Raw genomic sequence first — 20126 nt, 5'->3', positions numbered from 1 at the left:
TATATACGTATATATATGTATATATATATATACGTATATATACATATATACATATATATACGTATATATATATATATAAGCCCAGAAGAAGTAGAAAAGTGATGAACTAGATTACTAGGTGGTCCTACCACCTGTATAGGCAACTTCTTTGTTACTGAAAATATTCCTTTGAATTATTTTCTTTCTGTATAGATACATCGTCATGAAATACACAAATCAAAGAATAGAGCATTAGTACACTGGGAACTCCAAGAAAAAGCTCTGAGAAGAAAATGCAGGAAACAGAAACCAGAAACTTGGAATCTAGAGAAAACTAGATTGTCTATCATGAAGGAGGTAATGCTAATAGGAATTATCTTAAGAATTAGAAAAAAAAATAAAAGAGGTTCTCTCCTTTTCCTTGAATTTGATTCACGTTAGGGAGATACTAGTAAAGGCATCTTTATACAGTGATCTACAAGGGCTGATCAAAAAATAAAGTATGTATTTACATTAAAAAATTTACTACAGTAGAAGACACATTGCTATAACCCCCCTCAAAATATTCCCAATCACTTTGAACACACTATCCCATTGTTCTTGCACTTTCTGAAACGGTCCTCGAAGTCTTTTTTTTGAGCATCCTTAAGTGGTGTGATTAATTCAGTGAATGCAATTGTCCAGTGCCTTCTGATGGAAAGGCAGGCTTGTGAAAATATTACAGCGTATCTTCATCCGTCTCATTCACTGGATCTACTGCCGTGTGACTTCTGGCTCTTCCTCAAAGTCAAAATGACCATGAAAGGTCAATGTTTTGAATCAGTTTAGGACACTAAGGCAGGCCACCATTGATAGTGCACCTAAGGACACTCATTAAAAAGGACCAACTTCCAGAACTACTTCAGAGAGCGGCAAGAACTATGGGGTTGATGTGTCCAAGCAAGGAGGAATATTTTGAAGAGATTAATGGCAGTATATATTTTATTGTAATTTTAAAAATTTAAGCATTGACTTTATTTTGTAGTTATACATTGTATGTGGACTTTGAAAAAAATAGAATGATGATTGGAGTCTAGTGTGGTGGTTTGAATTCTTGCTCTACAACTCACTAGCTCTGTGATCTTAAATTATTTAACTTCTCAGCCTTAATTGTCTCATCTTTAAAATTTCTGGTTGTAGTATTATGAGATTTTAATAATATTATAAAGTGATCAGCATGGTCTTTGGCACATAATTAGTCTCTTCTGTACGTGAACTACTATGATTATTTTTCTCAGTTCAGTAGCACTGCTGTTAGATTACTTAGCAAAAAATGAGTAAATAAAAGAATGTTGTGGCTTATCTAGCTAGGTAGTAATCCACTTATTTTAGGGTTAACCTTTTGGTAGAGGTAGGGCGTTTGGATAAGTAATCAAATATGTAGGGATAAATAAGGGAAATAAGAGGAAACTACAGCAAAATGACCTGAATTTGAGCTGAAATCACTGTAAAGGAATGTGCTTTGTAGTGCTGCCTCTTATTCATGTTGAAGCTAAGGCACTGGGTGGTCTGGGTGACCCTTCATGCCAGCCTTAAATCACGCCCTGTTTTTTGAGGACTTTATTAGGGTTCTTGTTGAGTAAAGTCCTAGTCTCACATAGCATCAGGAAGAATTTCATCTCTCAAATAAAGATTTACATAAGCTTGAGGAAAGAATAGTGGATTGAGAGAGAAGTCTCCTTTACAGATAACTAGTTTGTGGTGATCTTGGATGCTCACGTGATTGGAGTGTCACATGCTAATGCTCACTGAAAGGCTTGAAGACATATTTCTATCCAGGAAAAGGCAGCGCCTTGGCAGTGCATCAGATTCTGGGCTTTAGTGTTCCCACTCTAGTGCCTTCTGCTCATTGTCCTTAATGTCTCCTACAAGTAACAGATATGGTGGAAGCAGGATTCAAAGAAGCTTAGAGAGAGGATGACTGAAGTTTCTCTGCCTTCTTTTTGCTAGTGCTCCTGGGTAGTAGTTCTAAACCGAGATAGCACATTAGAATTAGTCATGGTTGAAAAGGTCCTCTAAAAAATGTAACTGTGTCTGGACTGTGTGCCCAGAGGTTTGGATTTAATTGATATGTATATGGTCCCATCGAGGTATTTTATAGGTAGTTTTCTGAGTAATTTTAATGTGGCTGTAGGGTTGAAAACATCTTAGAGGAATTCACTCATTTCCCTTTAACAGTGTATCTTGGAAGTTATTCCATGTCAGTACTTAGATATTTACCTATTTTTTCTTTTTGTCTTTTTTTAATGTGGTACTGGGATCAAACCTGGGCCCCTGCACATGCTAGAGAAGTGGCTAACAGTGAGCAGCATCTCCAGATTTTATCTTTTCTTTGTAATAGCTAAGTAGTGTATAGATTTACTATAATTTACCTATCAGTGTTTTATTGATGGACACAGCTTGTATAAGAGTGTAACATTAAACTTCCAGGAAAGAAAGGACTGTAGATCATAGTGGTTTGAACCAAATGGAGATTTATTTCTGTCTCAAAAAACAGTTCAGACTCCGTGAGAAGGGAGTCTGCAGTCCTTTGTTATATGGCTTCCATCTCTGAGTACAGCTTCCTTCAGCTGTATGCAAGCCAATGGAAGGTTCCCTTCCGGAAGTTGTGGCATATTTCCTGTTGACCAGAAAGTCATTGCACATTCATTCTCACCTGCAAAGGCAGTTGGGAAATCTAGCTGTATACTTGGCTAAAACTGGGGAGTGCTGATGCTGAAGGGCAGTGAGGAAGAAAGAATATTGGTGGCTAAGTAGCAGTGTATGCTACCCATAAATTGCCTTCTGCCTTGCCACTATAAATAATGTGATAGATTCTTGAATATGTTTTGGTGTACATGTATATAGGATAAATTATTTAAAAATTGTTGAATCAGAAATACTTGCATCTTTTCAGATGTTTCAGATTTTGTAATGTTTGTGTTTAAGGGATACGATAGGACCAAAGGAAAAGCTCTCCATTAGCATATCCATTTAGGCTTAATTATTGTGTTTTGAAGCCACAAGACTCATCTGTCTGAAGACCCAGCCGTGTACACGTAGACTCGCATAAATTAAAAGAAAAGCTCTTCCCCAGTGTAGTCTTAGATAGCATTTGCTGTATCATGTATCAAGGCCATGAGAATCAAGGAAATTGGGTTTAAGTCCAACTCAGAGAAAGGAGGCTTTCATAAGGATTTCACAAATTCCAAAAGTGTAACAACTCCCCAAGTCTTTGTAATATCTCACTTCCATTTAGTTCCTATTATCAGGGAACAAAAAGGAGAAGATGAAGAGTTTCTAATAATATTTTGCCAGGATCTTGACTGACCAAATCTTTGAAAAATCCCAAAGTATTCACTACCACTTGCAACTGTGTACTCTGTAAATACATTTTGGGATAGTAATAGCATATATATATAGATGGGCTTGCAGAGATCAGTTTGCCTGTCCAAAAAATGAGTTTTATGGAACGAACAAACAATAAATCTAGAAAGAGTGAAGATAGGTCAGTACAATTGCTACTATTTGATCACCCAAACATCTGTTCCAAGGAGCCTGAGCAGACACCTGCAGAAGGTAGCAGGGCAGAGTTTACTTGAGACCTCATTAATATCAGGTTTCATTATGATTGGTAAGAGTATTCCTCCACAGTCTGCTTCTGTCTCTTTGAGGTCTTTAGTCTTTGATAGATCAGTGTTCTTTTTTATAGTAGACTCTTAAAAATGGCTATTATGAAATCAGCTTTTGATAATTGTCCTGCTTTAACAATAGATTCTAACCCCATTCACATTCTCTCCTAAGCTCTTAGTTGCCTGTACTTATAGCTCACTGGGGATAGAGGGTAATGTAATTTACACTGTAATAGCATTCTCAAGCATCACTAGAGTGCTGTACAGGTTTTCAGTGTAACAGACCTCTGTGGGGGTGAGAAATAGTTGTATCTCCATTGCCACATCAGGAAATTTAAGTTTAAAGTGATCAGATATTGCCTAGTTTTCCTTGACTGGACCTAGAGCATCAATCTTGTGCTCTCGGCCTTAACATTCCAAAGCTTACTGTTTTATTTTTTGTACTGAGGATTGAACTTGGGACTTTGTGCTAGCAAGGCAGGCATTGGAACCACTGAGCTAAATCCCTAGCCTAAAGCTTACTCTTTTGGAAGGAATGGATTCAGAACTTTATTCTCACCAATTGAGCTAGCTGACCTGCTTGGCTTTGTATAGTAGGAGAGAGGAAAAAAGTAAGAATACGCCTTATCTTTCTGTGTCCTAAAATCACAACTGAGGTCACATTATATAATTATGTGATATAGAGAAATTCTGGTAAGAACATTTGTTACCAGATGTTTTATTGATTTGAGTCAGTCTTGGACACTGGGCTGTTTTGACATCCTTCAGTGTAAGAGTGCCACCTGATGGTAATAGATAGAATTGACTTACTTTTTACTCTAGCCTGTGGCCTCACTTGAAATTATGAAGGCTCCTAAGAGGAAAGTGCGTATTAAAGGCACCACTAAGGCAATTTTCTGAGTTCCTACTTCTCCAGCATAAAAAAACCAACTTGTTTGTAAACATAGAAGAACTTGTTTAATCCTAAAACTCATTTTAATTATGACCCAATATAGATGATGAAATTACTTTAGTGATTGAAGCATCTCTCAGTTTATGACTTAAAGGGTCTTGTCTCTGCTTTGTGTTCTTCAAACGGTGGATGTTAACTTGTAAGTGAACTGTGAAATCAAGTTAGTAGGTTATCATCTTTTAAAAATAGAATAGAAATTAAGAGAAAATATAAAAGCTAAATGGATACACATAGAGGCAATATTCTTAGGAGAAATAAATAGGACACGTGTAAATACTGAATAGTTTCTAGTGTGAGAAACAGGGTAAATGAGGACTAAAAGAATAGTTCATGTGAAATAGGAAGAAAAGGGGCAAAGAGGAAGGGGAAATGGGAGGGGTAGGGGAGAAGAAAGGAGGGAATGGAATTAATGTGAGAAAATGAAAAAATGGAAACAAAGTCTTTGTAGATAGGGAGGGAGGGAGGGGTTGAAGGGAGGGCAGGGAATGGGGAAAAAAAGAACCAAGATGGATTATGTAAAGATGCAATTTTCAGTGATGAATTTCATCATATTGTACACCTTAAAGGTACCGATAAAATTAATTTTTTAAAAAGTTTTCATAGATAAAGGTTAAGTAAAATTTTTATTATATATGTAGATATATTTGTGTAGATGTGAGTATACTGGTTCATAATTTAATGTGTATTTCTTTGGTTTGCTAGCTATTACTTGAAAGCTGCTAACAGTTGCAGTAGCTCCATCTGCTGGTAGCTAAGGATATTGCCACTGAAGGACTGTAGGAGATGGCCTATGGTTATTTTGTACTGATTCTTTATGTAGTCTTTGTCTTTTCTTTTGTGACTTGAAAAGTAAATATATTTTGTTTCTGAATAATAATTGTCATTCACACATGTCTAGATTCTTTCTGATCAGTACCAGATGCAGGATGTGTTGGAGAAATCTGATCATTTGATGGCTGCAGCAAAAAAGCTCTTTGTTGATGCTCCTTTCAGGCGCACAGGTAAGTTAAATATTCCGTCCAAACAAAAGCTTCTTTTCTTTATTGACAGCTTGAAAGAACTTAACGTTCTTTCACAGGCAAAATATATATTACAAATTTTCAGGATGGATAATATACGGGGTTTCTAGGGTTAGAGTCATAACTTGTTTGCTTTTTGCTAATGATATCATTACAAATTATTCACCTAAAGAAAGGTAAATTGTTATTATCTACTAAAATATGGCATAATGTGTAGTATTTCTTAACTTTAAAATGTGATAATTTTCAGTTTATTATAAAATTAAAATACTTGTGTTTGTATGTGAAACAGTGGTGGCGAACCTATGGCACATGTGCTGCAGCAGGCTGTTTGTTATCATTGAAAGCTCTAAAAGGTTCGCCATCACTGATATATAATCTGAGTGAAGTTTAACTTGAAATTTAAAACTTTGCACTGAAAACTTCAATTTTTCCCTAAAAGAAACTTTGCCTCTTATCAGATACACAGCATTATCATTTTGATGTGTATATAGCTAATTTTTCTTCTTAATTCCTCAAGAAACAGTTTTCGTGTAAAGTTTGAGTTGTGGCTCAACTGTTTACTAGTGTAACACTAAGGTAGTTGTTTGTACTCTCTTAGCTTCAGTTTATTGATCTGTAAAATAATATATCTACCTCTTGGGGTTTTGTGAGTGAAAATGAGCTTATATATATGTGTGTGTGTACATTCATACATACATAAGCTTTGGAAATGGTGGTATACAGTAAGCACTATTCAATATAATCTGCTGCTATTGTTGTTATTATTTGAGATTTTCATATGATGATACAAATCTATAACAGTATAGAACTTGTGAAGTCAACTTAATTAAATGAAACAAAGTCATCACGACTTACTTTCCTTCTGCAGGGTTTCCAAATGTAACAATGGCTCCTGCTTCCTCTCAGGGTCCCATCACGGTGAACCAAGACCCGATTGCCCAGTCCATCCTTACTGAGTCTGTCCTGGAGCCTCAGGTAATGTGCAGTGCTTGTATGATAGTGCTTATACTGAAATGAAGTGTGAGTTGATGTAGGCACTGTGGTAAACATTTTAAAAGCTTAAACCGCAGTGGTTGCTAGTGGTGGTTGCTAGATTTGCTGTTAGGCAAGCGTATCGCACTTTGTGTGAGTAATGTTTATGCTAAACAAGATAGGAGACTGGATAGTAACAGTGGACAGTTACTGAGTACTTACCTAGGGGATAGGTCCTATTGTTGTCCTCATTTAGTAATGAAGAGCGTGAGGCTCAGAAAAACTGTCTTATCCAAGATCATGTAGTTTGTACCAGAGATGAAACTCTAATTTCGATCATGTGCCTCTCTGTGTATCATTAAGGAAGCAGCAGGGAGCTCCTCAGAATCAGGTGGATCTGTGCTCTGCTATTTACTGGCTATTTGATCTTGAGTTGTTTCCTGAAGATTTCTGAGTTGGCTCAAAGTGGTCTTTTCTTTTTGTTTTTTTGTTCAGACGTGGAGATAGGCTATGTAAAAGGGCTGGCATAATGTCAGGAATATATATAGCCCTGTATTAAATGTGGGTCAATTTTTTTTTTTTTTTTTGGAGACAGGGTCTCACTATGTAGTTGAGACTGACCTGGAACTCACTATGTAGTCCTGGCTGGTCTCCGACTCACAGCGGTCCTCCTGCCTCAGCCTCCTGAGTGCTGGGCTTACAGGCATGCGCCACCACCAGGCCCACCCTGGCCTGGGTCAATTTTAATGTATTGATATGTTTAAAAGCAAATGCCCAGAAAATATGGAATTTATGGGAAAATAATAGTACATGATGCTGTACTAATAAATTATTAATTAGCTATATTCTAACATAATTGAAACTCTTGGTCAAAATGTTTAGAATGTTAAGATTATAAATATTTTTTAGAAGCCCACAAAGAATTTAATACTAAAATAAAACAGTATTTTAGAAATGACTAGGACTTTGTACCTTTTAAACAGAATTTTCTTATTTTTTCCCTCCATTAAAAATAAGGGAAAATCTTTAACTGAAGGGCTAAACCTAGGGTTCAGAATCATAAAAGAAATACTAATTATATTGTTTTCTACTTAAAGGCAATTAAATAGAATGTTGTACCTATTTAAAATAGCCAAATTCCATTAGCGAAAACTATTGGCAAAAGCCATTTATATTTTTGCACTTATTGAAAAGTTGATTTTCAAATCATTAGAAGCTTAATCATCTATGAATAGCTTATTGCTGTAATACGTTCAACTGGAGCGTTTCATTTACTCAAGTTGTGTGGTGTCATGCCCTGTTTGTTGGCAATACCTTGTGTCATTTGGAGCTTGGACACAAGTGCGTAGTGTGTGCCAGCAACAGCTGGTGTGTTTCCACCATTGGCACATGGACGTGGCAAGACCAGCTCCTGAAAGCCTAAGGACCTGGAAAGTTGTGAATCGACTAAAGGATCTGAAGTGGAATCATGATGAGATTGACTGTAGTGTGTAAGATGGATTGGAGAGGGATGAGACTGGAGAGAGAGGATCTGTGCCCTAGTTGGGTTTCTTTCGCTAATAACACAGCACAGACTGGGCTAGTTCTGAAGAGAAAAGGTTCATTTTGGTTCAGTGTTTCTGGTCTAAGGTGTAGGGGCAACATCTGTTCATGGTCCTGTTAGCAGAGCGCTGAGGTGACTGGGGAATCGTGTGCTGTGAGGTGAAGCCAGACTGGCTTTTAATAGCGGAACCGCTCTTGACATAACTCATTCATCTATTAGTCCAGTAATGGATTCATTCAGTTGTGGAGGCAAAAACCCTAATTACTTCCCACCTGGTCCTATCTCTGAAGATCTCATAATGAGGATTAATTTCAACACGAAGTTTGAAGCGAATGAGCTATATTTAAACCACAGCAGTGTGGTTAGAAGACTCAGTTTGCAATCTTGATAAGAAGTGGTAAGGCCCTGACCTAAAACAGTGCCAAGAGGGAAGAAATAAAGGAGTAGGCATAAATTTTAGAAAGATTAAAATGGGGTAGAGTTGACCGGATTAGATGGCTGCTTAGATGTGATGGGTGAAAAAGAAGCTCTTAGTTTGCTGGTTCAACATCTGAGTAGATAGTGGCAGTGTTCATAGTCTAAGGCAATATTAGCTAAAAAGGTTTCTGAAGAACGGTGGGAAAGGCTTAGGAAGGTGTTCAGCTTTGGGCACATGGGTAGGGATATGTTTTAGGCAGTTGAATATAAATGTATCAGGCTCACGAGAGATCTGGGTAGAGATAAAGATTTGGAAATTAACAGCACTGACTTGAAATTGCAACTTTGGACTTAGATAAAATCATTCAAAAAGTGGATCCGATGAAAGCAGAAAAGGGAGGACCTCAAGTGTCATCAGATAGAAGAGAAGGGTAGAAAAGGAAAACCAGTACAGGAGATTGGGAAGGAGGAGCAGGAAAGAAGAAAATCCAGTCTCATGGAAGTTAAAGGATAAGTAATATATTGAGATTTTAAAAGAAACAAATTAGTGGTCATTAAGGTCCAATAAGTCAGATTAGTAAAGGAAGATAAAGACGGAATACATGTGTTGATAATGACCTTGTAGAGTGGAGTGGAGGGGAAAAGCAAAATTATAAGGTCTAGCTGGTGATTTAGAAGTGGGAGGAACTTGTTAAAGAAGTTTGGCAAGATCGATAGTAGCTCAGAAGTGGATATAGGATCAGGGTAAGGTGAGAGTGGCTTGTGCACAATGAAACTTGCTTGGCTGAAGCAGAACGGGAGGTTGCCGGGAAGCTACACAGAGAGGGAGAGGAGGCTGAAGATGTTGGAGAGAGGACAGACAGTTGATGGGGCAGAAGGGAGTGAAAGGCTTTAGGTTCCAGAACAACCATGAAGGAGGCATTAACCTTGGGAAGTCTCTTTACTTTACAACAGAAAGAACAGAGGATTGTGCATGTAACAACCTGTATTATTTATTTTCTTGTGTTGAGTTAGGCCCTTAATGAAGTAGATGATGAAGTAGAAGGAACAGTTAACAGCCAGTCTGAAGAAAGTGAGAATGAGATGGATAACTCTCTAAACCCTCAGGCTAGCATGAACATGGACAGGTATGTGCGCAGGTCAGGTATCCACTGTTCTTGCCTTTCCTACAAGTCTATTTCAAATGTTTTTGTATTGCATCTTTTTTCTTTTAACTAATTGAGAGTATATCTTTATTTAAATTTTTTGTGTGCATGTAGTTTCAAGAGTTGTAAGAATAGTGTAAAAAACTCCAGTATGCTTTTCACTCAGATTCACCAGTTAGAAACTTTCCTATGTTTATTTTATATATTTTTCTTTTCCTGTGTTTTTATACTCACACACACACACACACACACGTGCATATCTATATCCATTGCAATGGCTTTTGACAACCATTTTGTATAATTTTTTAAATATTTATTTTGAGGCATGATTTTTGATGTATGTGGCCATTTAGGTTATTTCCAGCACTTTCTAAAAACAAAAATTCTGCAAAGAATAATCTTGTACATATGTGTTTTATATTATCAGAAGTCCATATTTAGGGAAAATTGTTTGAAGTGTGATTTGGGAGTTAAAAGGCAAATGTCAGGTCATTGTGTTTGAAATTGCCAAATTCTGCCTTATTTTGTAATATTTTGTACTTGTATATCTGGCCAACAGAATATATTGTCAGCTTTTAAAATTTTTGCTAATGATTTCATAGGTGAGAAATGCTATTGCAATGTTGTTTAACTTTGTACTTTATAAGTTGAAAATATTTTAGACATTTAAGAGACATTGCAGTGATTCTTTGTGCTAGTTCCTGTGCTACTGAGGATTTGTTCAAAAAGTCTTTTTGTATGCCAATGTCTTCAAGAATTCAGCCTAACTTATCTTCCAGCAAGTTTAGTGTTTCTGTTTTAATGTTTAGATCCTTAATCCACTTGGATTTTAATTTAGTGCATGGTGAAAGATAAGGGTCCAGTTTTAATCTTTGGCAGGTTGAAATCCAGTTTTTCCAACACCATTTATTAAAGAGGCTATCTTTCCTCCACTGAGGATGGTCAGCTCCTTTATCAAAGATGACATAGCTGAGTGCATCTGGATTTGTTTTTGTGTCTTCCAGCCTGTTCCACTGATACTCAGATCTGTTTCTTCACCAGTACCATGCTGTTTTTATCACAGTGGCTTTGTAGTATAGTTTCAAATTGGAAATTGTTATACCCGCTGCCATGTGTCTGTTGCCTAGGATGGCTTTTGCTATTCTAGGGCTCTTCTGGTTCCAAATGAATTTTTGGATTATTTTTTCTAGTTCTGTGAAATATAGTGTTGGAATTTCAATTGGCATTGCATTGAATCTGTATAGCAGTTTTGGTAGTATGGCCATTTTCACTATGTTGATTCTCCCTACCCAGGAGCAGGGGATATCTTTCCATTTTCTTATATCCTCTTCAATCTCTTTTTTTACAGTGCTGTCTGTAGTTTTCAGTGTAGAGGTCTTTTGCTTCTTTTGTTAGATTGATTCCTAGATACTTCATTTTTTTGGATGCTATTGTGACAGAAACTGTTTCCCTAATTTCTCTCTCAGTGAGTCTGTGTTTTTGTACAAGAAGGCTATTGATTTTTGGGTGTTGACCTTGTATCCAGCTACTCTGCTAAAAGTGTCAATTAGGTCTAGAAATCTTTCGGTAGAGTTTTTTGGGTCTTCAAAGTAGAGTATCATATCATCAGCAAATAATGACAGTTTAACTTCTTCCTTTCCTATTGTTATTGCTTTAATTTCTTTCTCTTGTCTAATTGCTGTGGCTAATGTTTCCAGAACTATATCAAAGAGGAGTGGTGATAGTGAGCATCCTTGTCTTGTTACTGATTTTAATGTGAAGGTTTTCAGTTTTTGGCCATTTAATATGATGTTGACTGTTGGTTTTTCATAGATAGCCTTTATTAAGTTGCGATATAGACTATCTATTCCAATTTTTTGTAGGGTTTTTATCATGAATGGGTGTTGAATTTTGTCAAATGCTTTTTCTGCATCTATCGAGAGGATCATATGATTTTTGTCCTTGACTCTGTTAATATAGTGTATTACATTTATTGACTTACATATGTTGAATCATCCTTGCATCCCTGGAATAAATCCGACTTGGTCAGGGTGTATGATCTTCTTGATGATCCTCTGATTCTGTTTGCTAGTATCTAAGTGGGATCTCATCTTATTAAAAAGCTTCTGTACTGCAGAAGAAACCATCAACAGAACTAAGAGGCAATGTACAATGTGGGAAAAATTTTTTACCAGCTTCTCCTCAGACAAAGGACTACAATCAAGAATGTATAAAGAACTCAAAACAATCAGCCCCCACAAATATAAAGACCCAATTTATAAATGGGCCTCTGAAATGAACAGACATTTCTCAGACAAAGAAGTAAAAGCAGCAAGTAAATATATGAAAAAATGTTCCACATCACTGGTTATTGGAGAGATCCAGATGAAAACAACACTGAGATTCCACCTCACCCCACAAAGAATGGCTGCTATCAAGAAATCAAATCAATTACAAATGTTGGCAGGGTTGTGGGAGAAAGGAACCCTTCTCCATTGTTGGTGGGAGTCCAGACTGGTGCAACCACTATGGAAATCAATATGGAGATACCTCAAAGAGCTGGGACTAGAGGTTCCATTTGACCCAGCCTTCCCTCTGCTGGGAATCTTTCCAAAAGAATTAAAAGAATCATATCACAGCGATACATGCGCACCAATGTTTATAGCAGCACAGTTTGTAATAGCTTAATCTTGGAAACAGCCCTTTTGCGCATCAGTTGGAGACTGGATAAAGAAGATGTGGTTTTTCTATAAAATGGAATACTACTCAGCCATAAAGAATGAGAGATTAGATTGATTCATAAGAAAATGGATACATATTGAAGACATACTCCTAAGTGAAATAAATAAGTCACACAGGTGTAAATACCGAATAGTTTCTCTGGTGTGGAAAACTGTAATAGTACATAAGATCCTAATGATATAATTGACCATGTGAAATAGGAAGAAAAGGGCTAAAGGTGTAGGGGAAGTGGGAAGGGTAGGGGAAAGGTGATAAGGGAAAAGAAAAAAATATGAGAAAATGAAAAAATGGAAATAAAGTGTTTGTAAATGGGGAGGAGAGGAGGAGGTGAAGGGAAGGCACGGACAAGGGGGGAACAAAAGGGGAACCAAGACCTGTCATGTAAAGGTACAAGATCCCAATAATGAACGTAATTGTATTGTATACCTTAAATGTAGCAATAGACTCAATTAATAAAAAATAAAAATAAAAAAAGAGACATTACAGTGAATGCTTTGTTCATGTCTTTTGTCTGTTTTTCTAAAACATTATAGTCTTAATTCGTTAGTGGTTTTATTCATATCTTCATAGTCTTTTAACTACATTTAACTACACTAGAGTATTGTATTATAGTTTCTTCTACTGTTTTTTATTTTTATGGTGGAGTGGGGGAGGAATTTTCATGTGTTGAACTATTTCAGTTTCTATGTTCTCTTTTGTTATGTTGCTTTCGTGTGAGGGTTTACTGTTTTAGTCTATTTTGTGGATAGGGTGGAAAGTTTGAGGGGCTTACAAGATTCCTAGCTCAGAGCACGTTCTTCTGTCAGTTATAGTGGACACGGTTTAATGGATGCTTTCAAAAATAGAGTGAAAGCTGATTTCTTCGATATTGTGGTTCTGTTCTGCCTTGAAAATCTCTTGCTTCCCCCACCCCTTGCCACTCAAGTCTCCAAAGGGCATCTCTGCCCCAAAAAGTGATCCTTTCTAAGATTATCACTTTCACATATGGAGATCTCCTAGGTTTTTTACCTTTTCTTTTTAAGTATTTGCGTATTGAGAGTGGACTTTCTCTTCCTGGGGTGACTTTTGTCTCCATTAAGGCCCTCAGCTTTCCTCTTCTCTGTGCAGCCATTTCAAAGTGCCCAACTTTCTAAAAGGCTCCTGACAGGAGCTCAGGAAATATTTTTGCTAGAAAACATTTACTGGTACATTTTAGGTATTCATAATGGTAACACTCTTCCTAGGGAATTTGTACCTATACATGATTTTGATGGGGAAGTATTTTCTAGTTAAAAGTAATTTGAAATTAGTAGCATCCTCTGCTTTCCTGTAATGTAGAAGGTATGGATTATGTGCTGTTTTATTTGTACTTCTTGTTGACACTGGCTAATGTTTGGAGGTTAAGTTGAAGGACTCAAATTTATCATTTTCACAGGCGTACTTATAAATATAATCTGTTAAGCACTTTTTTGTTCAAAAACTAAATATAACTAGTCTTATACAAAATTGCTTTTATTTTTTATATTTGAGTTAAATTAGTGTTTGTTACTTACTGGCTGTGGTTAATTTTATCTCAGTTACATGAACAGGTTTTGTCCAACTTTAGACTACCTTAAATATTTAGTATGAGATATAAGAAGGTGTATTAGGCCTGGAATCGAGAGATCAAACCTTTGGGTATTTACTAGCTATTTAATCTATAGTCCTTACTTCCTCATTTCTAAAATGTGACAGGAAGAACGTATGCTATCTAAGGTGCCTCTGGTTTGAAAATTCTATCATGATATGCTTCTGTGATCACTGAAGAGATTTCGCACAGTGATACTACATATTATAACCCAATCTTAAAAAGCTTATTTTGGGTCATTGATGTTTCTGCCAATTAGTACAGTCAGAGGAAGAAGCAGTGATTACAAGTTTTCCCCATCTTAAGTCATCCACCTAAATTCTTGTCCAACCTTTACTCATTATTCAGTTACATAGCCACTTCCATATTTTTAGGTACTTACTGCACTAGCACCCCATATAAATTTTCTGTGGATGCTGTAATAAATGAACACAAACTTGGTGGTTTAAAACAATAGAAATGTATTCTCTTGCAGCTCTGGGGATTAGAAATCTGTGATCAGCTGCAGTAGTAGAGCCGTAATCCCTCTGAAGGCTCCAAGGGAGTCTGTTCTTTTCTGCCGTCAGGGACTGGGTGTTCCGTGGCTTGTGGCTGTGTCACTCTCATCCCCGCTCTGTCTTCACATCACCTTCTCCCTCCATGTGTTGGACCCTCCCTCTGCCTCCATCGTCTGAGTATGTGCATGATTGCATTTAAGGAGACTCTTATAATCTGGAATCATTTCCCCATCTCTTGGGATCCTTAGTCACGGTTCTTGTGTTTAGGTCGTGGTTAACATTTGGTGGGCCCTTTTGTAGCCTACAACGATGATACTTGTATTATTTTTTTTATTATTATTTTGTATAACCTGACTTTTAAGATTATAAACATTAGAGGCAGTAAAAATGTCAGACTGATTAGAATTTAGTTACCTAACTTATATAGAAGCATCATAATAACACCCTTCTTGGGCTTTATACTGAAGGTTGAATTTAATGTTAATGCCTCACGAAGGGGTTTCTGTTATTTTGAGACCCTACCATGGACCTTGGGCTAAAGAGGCTGTTTTTATGTTCTAATGTGCTGTCCATAGATGGCTTAAAAGCGGCTTCTCTCTAGGTTGATGTTTGTGACATCAATAAATAAGATTCCTACCTTCCTTTTTAAAAGTAGGTTTACTGATTTATATTTCATGTGTATACAGTTCACTTATCTAAACTGTAACACTCAGTTCTGTTTTGTATATTCCCAGTCATGTGGTCACCGATACAACTAGTTTTAGGATATTTTCATCTCTCCAAAAAGAAACCCTTTACTCTTCAGCTGTCAGACTATATATATATATATATGTGTGTGTGTGTGTGTGTGTGTGTATATATATATATATTTGTGGATTGCTGAAAGCTCTTTCAAATCAAGCATGTAGACATTGAAACACTGAAGCACTTATTAATTCTAATATGGTATATTGTTCTGTTATTTACAGGTTTCTCCACCAACTGAAAGAAGATAATTCTGAGTTAATTAATAAACTGTGGACCGATATTCAGCAGAAGATAGCAATGCAGTCACAAATAACAGTCCCTCCTGCAACTCTGTCTTCTGCTCTTTCATCAGAGGAACAAAGAGGTTTGTACCCACTTTGCCTTGTAGAACTTTATTTAATTCTTTGTGGGACATGGTGATTTCTAAAGGAGTATAATTTAACGTTTGACTGCCATTTGACACGCTTATGTAGCCTAATTGAGTAAAATACTCATGAATCCATCATTTGAAATACTTTTTAAAGCAAGTTTGCTCACTGGGATGCTGTTGGCAATGTTCCCTTATTTAGCTGCTCTGAATGCTACTGATGCTGTCAAGAGAATCGAAAGCAGACCTCAATCTGAAGAATCCCCTGGGACTCTAGACTCAAGCTATATTGTGGGACAAGTGCTGAACTCAAGGAAGCAAAAACAGCTGTTAAGTAAAGGTTCAGTTCCTTAATTTACCAAGAAAAATAAACATGTAACTTGATATAGCTATCTTAACCACTTGGTACACGTTGTTTTTTTCCCTTAAATGCATCCAGTTGGATGCTTTTGAAAGAATAGCTAGGAAATCCTTCCTATTCCACATAAATCTGGAAGGATGGTTCTAGTATATTTATTATCGAGACTATAAGCTTTGTTTAAATTGTATAGATTTTTAATGATAAAATGGTAATAATGTCCATAAAAACATTTGATAAATTGTGAGCAACAGACAGAAAGTTTGTCTAGTCACTTTGTAGTTGTAAGTTTTTGACTTCTCATTCTTAGTGAAAAGAAGACCAGATTTGTGTGTTCCTTCCAAGCAGAAGAAAAACATGCTGTCAGCGAGCACAGCCTCTGCAGACTTGCAAGGTGGCACTAACTCCAGCCTGGATGTCCTCAAACACATGATCCACGAGGTGGAGCAGCAGATGGAAGACTATGAGCGGTGCACGGGCCGTGAGGTCACGGGACTGCAGGGCGGCCAGGGTCTCACAGGCTTCACGTTGTCCCTGGTCAGCTCCCTCTGTCGCCTAGTTCGGTACCTTAAAGAGGTAAGTGTGTGAGGTTATTCAGGTATTCTCTTTAGCAGCCAGGCGTGTGGGTTCTTGCCTGTTCACTGAACTGAGTAAAACCTCTAAATGAAGAACAGTCGAACCTGAAAAGCTGTGTCTGCCTCAGATTCAGATTATCTGTAGTCAAAGTTTATGCTTCTGCTCTCCCTCTACCATCAGTTGATACTTGCTTAGATAAGTAATTTTGATGCTATTGTGAGCTTTAGCCAATTGGAATTACTAAGATAAATCTGTAAATAATGCTATATCTTGTGCTAATATTCTTTTTTTTTTTTTTTTTTTTTTTTTTTTTTTTTTTTTTTTTTTTTTGCCATTTTCATGGTAGCTTTAATCCAGTTCCCCTCAGCTTCCTTTTCCCATCTCCTGTGCCTTCACTTTCTGGACTCTGCCTTTGGTTTCTTTTTTCTTTTCCTCAATGAGTTTGTTGGTAGTTTTTAGGTATACAGTACAGTTACATTCATCATTGGGATCTTGTACCTTTACATGACAGGTCTTGGTTCTCATTTTTTCCCCTTACCCCTGCCTTGCTTTCACTCCCTCCTCCCTTCCCTTTTTACAAATACTTTATTTCCATTTTCTCAAAATTTTTTTCTTTTCCCTTATTCCCTTCCCCTACCCTTCCTATTTCCCCTACACCTTTAGCCCTTTTCTTCCTGTTTCACATTGTCAATTATACCATTAGGATCTTATGTACAATGATAGTTTAGGAATACTACTCAGCCATAAAGAATGAGAAATTAGAGTCATTCATAGGAGAAAACGGATGCATATTGAGGATATACTCCTAAGTGAAATAAATAAGTCACACATGTGTAAATACCAAATAGTTTCTCTGGTGTGAAATATTAAGTCTTTAATAATTGTCAGTCTGTTGCTTTGCTCTGCTTGCTCTTCCACTTTCATTCAGTTTGGAGTGAGGCCCTGACTGTAACCTATACACTTTTGGGTGGTAAATTCCTCATGGTTTCTGTCTGACTGAAATGGCTATGATTTCATCATCTAAGTTGGAGGTCTCTTATTATTGTGAAAATAACTTAGAAAACAAGCAGGAATTGTTTATTTACAAATAATTATCAGCCTCAGAATGTTATAGAATTAGGGTTAGTTAGGCATTTCATCTTTTATAAATCCATGTACTTACATATGTTAAATATGACAAAAATATTTAAGAAAAATTTATTTTAAAAAATAGATTAACCACTGTAATTCAGATGTTTCACTGCCCTGAAGACTTTTTCCTAAAATCCTCTTTTATTTTTAAAATTTTTAGTTATTTACTTATTCTTTTTTTTTTTTTTTTTTTTTTTTTGATGCTGGGGATTGAATCCACTTTTTTTTTTTTTTAGATAGAATCTAGCTATTAAGTTTATTTGTTTGTTTTGTTTTTTAGTACCAGGGATTGAACTCGGGACCTTGCACTTGCAAGGCAGGCAGCAGAACCACTAAGCTAAATCCCCAGCCCTCTCTATTAGGTTTAGAATGGCCTTGAACTCACTAGGTAGCCCAGGCTGGTCTCAGTATGGTATGCATGGCAATCTTCCTGCCTTGGCCTCAGATTACAGGTGTGTGCCACCACACCTGGTTGAACCCACTGTTCTTCGCATAAACCTATATCAACAGCCCTTTTAAAATTTTTGAGGCAGGGTCTTGCTAAGTCATTAAATTGCCCAGACTATGCTGGATCTTGCCTTCCTCCTGCCTCAGCCTCCCAGAGTGTTGGGATTATGGGTGTCTGCCCCTTGCCTGGCTTAAAATTGTTTTTTAATGACAGATTTGTTGTTCTGTCGTACTTACTAAAGTCTTCACTTTTTTTTTACCTGTAAGTCAGCAATCTTCAGAAGCATGTTTCAGATGTTTGGCAGGCATTGTAGGAGTATAAGCATGTTTACCTGATCACTTACTTTACAAAGCTAAAACATTTAATGAGTATAGTTATTGTAATAGAGTTTAATTATTTTTATTAAATTTATTTTTAGTTATATTTTAACGAACAGGTTTTGAATTGGTGATATAGCACGTATATGAAATTCAAAGATGCAGAAATGTGTAAATGAAATATCTGATTCTCATTCCTAATTTCCAGTTGACCTGTTTGCTCCCTCATAGCTGTCATTGCCTGGCATGAATGTAGCCTTTTAGAGATGGCCTGTGCATATTCAAACAATATGTAAATATTGCTAGGCATGGTGGTATGTACCTGTAATCCCAGCACTATGGGAGGCTGAGGCAGGAGGATTGCAAGTTGCCCAGCCTGGGCAACTTAGTGTCTTAGCAAAATCCTGTCTCAAAATAGAAAATAATCACTCTGGTTTATCTTCAGATTATATAAATCTTTTATCTTTCAACTAAAATTTTTTTTAAAAAATGGCTGGAGATACAGTTTAATTCCCAGGATTGAATCCCTAATACTATAGAAAAAAAAAGTAAATGTATATCCTTTAACTTTCTCTCATGAAAATATTATTTATCTTGCTTATTATTTCGTTCATTGTGTTCAAAGAAGGGAAGATATAAAGCAGCATATTTTATTCAAAAAGTATAATAAACCTAACAAAATTTTCTAATTGTTATGCTTGCTTTGGCAGCACATATACTAAAATTGGAATGATACAGAAAAGATTAGTGTGGTCCTTGCTCAAGTAAACATGCAAATTCATGAAGCATTTCATATTTTAATGTATGTGCCAGTTCTCTTAAATGTATGTGTTGCAAATATAGACCAAGAAAAAAGTTAAAATTCTCATATACACCAATATGTGTGTCTTTGTAATTACCTTCTTTGACAGCTTTGAGCAGAAACTTAGTTTTAAGTATGTTCTGTTACTGGTAGAAGTTTTTTATTTTTTTTTAGAGTGAAGTTCAACTACGTAAAGAAGTAGAGACAAGGCAACAACTGGAACAAGTATTAGGCGATCATCGAGAGCTCATTGATGCTCTGACAGCTGAAATTCTTCTTCTTAGAGAAGAAAATAGTACCATACAGGTACTCAGATACTATCCCAATCTTTTCTATTTATAACATTATGCGTGTGTGATCTCCTTAGAATTGCCTTTGGTTCAGCCATGCCAATATGATTGCTTATCACTCATTACCATCATCAGTGGTAGGTGTTACTGAAAATGTGTTATATTGGAGGCACTACAGTAGAAGCTTAGACTACAAATGGTAGAATAAGTCTGCTGCCTTTAAGAAATGTACTACTTGGTGTAGAAGACAGACTCTATATTTAAATAATAATTACCAATACTGTAGCAGTCAGTCCAAAATATGAAGTAGTAAGTGCTATGATAGCCACTTACTCACTTACTTGTTTATCTATTTATATATGTGGTAGTGGGGATTGAACTCAGGACTTTGTGCTTGCAGGACAGGCTTCAATACAGCAGGAGGATAACTTTGGGAGCTCTCCTGCAGCCATGTCAGAGGCTGTGCACAGTTGTTTGTATCACCTTCATATTTGACTTGCCTCTTGACTAATTGTGCCTCTTTCTTTCTTTCTTTCTTTCTTTCTTTCTTTCTTTCTTTCTTTCTTTTTTTTTTTTTTTTTTTTTT

At 36.5% G+C, this 20126-nt stretch overlaps 1 protein-coding gene and 1 non-coding gene across 8 annotated transcripts in view; both read left to right on the top strand.

The window, feature by feature from the left end:
- Spice1 (spindle and centriole associated protein 1) overlaps nt 1–20126 on the top strand; it is a 50125-nt gene that overhangs the window by 11306 nt on the left and 18693 nt on the right. For 4 of the 7 annotated variants that reach the window (XM_010630094.3, XM_010630093.3, XM_010630095.3 and 1 more), the window contains exons 5-12: nt 193–336; nt 5480–5582; nt 6472–6578; nt 9550–9662; nt 15473–15615; nt 15821–15958; nt 16287–16552; nt 19425–19556. In XM_010630094.3, the coding sequence (XP_010628396.1) occupies nt 193–336; nt 5480–5582; nt 6472–6578; nt 9550–9662; nt 15473–15615; nt 15821–15958; nt 16287–16552; nt 19425–19556 (1146 nt within the window). The remainder of the gene's footprint in view (nt 1–192; nt 337–5479; nt 5583–6471; nt 6579–9549; nt 9663–15472; nt 15616–15820; nt 15959–16286; nt 16553–19424; nt 19557–20126) is intronic. The other 3 variants (XM_010630096.3, XM_010630099.3, XM_010630100.3) reach the window with 3 other exon arrangements.
- LOC117283328 lies at nt 19147–19248 on the top strand. Its single transcript, XR_004514295.1, has one exon. It is a non-coding gene; the product is annotated as a U6 spliceosomal RNA (small nuclear RNA).

This window comes from Fukomys damarensis, unplaced genomic scaffold (assembly GCF_012274545.1).
Source record: "Fukomys damarensis isolate Sample0158 unplaced genomic scaffold, DMR_v1.0_HiC HiC_scaffold_24, whole genome shotgun sequence".
Lineage (NCBI taxonomy): Eukaryota > Metazoa > Chordata > Mammalia > Rodentia > Bathyergidae > Fukomys > Fukomys damarensis.
This window is presented reverse-complemented; position numbering and strand designations above follow the sequence as displayed.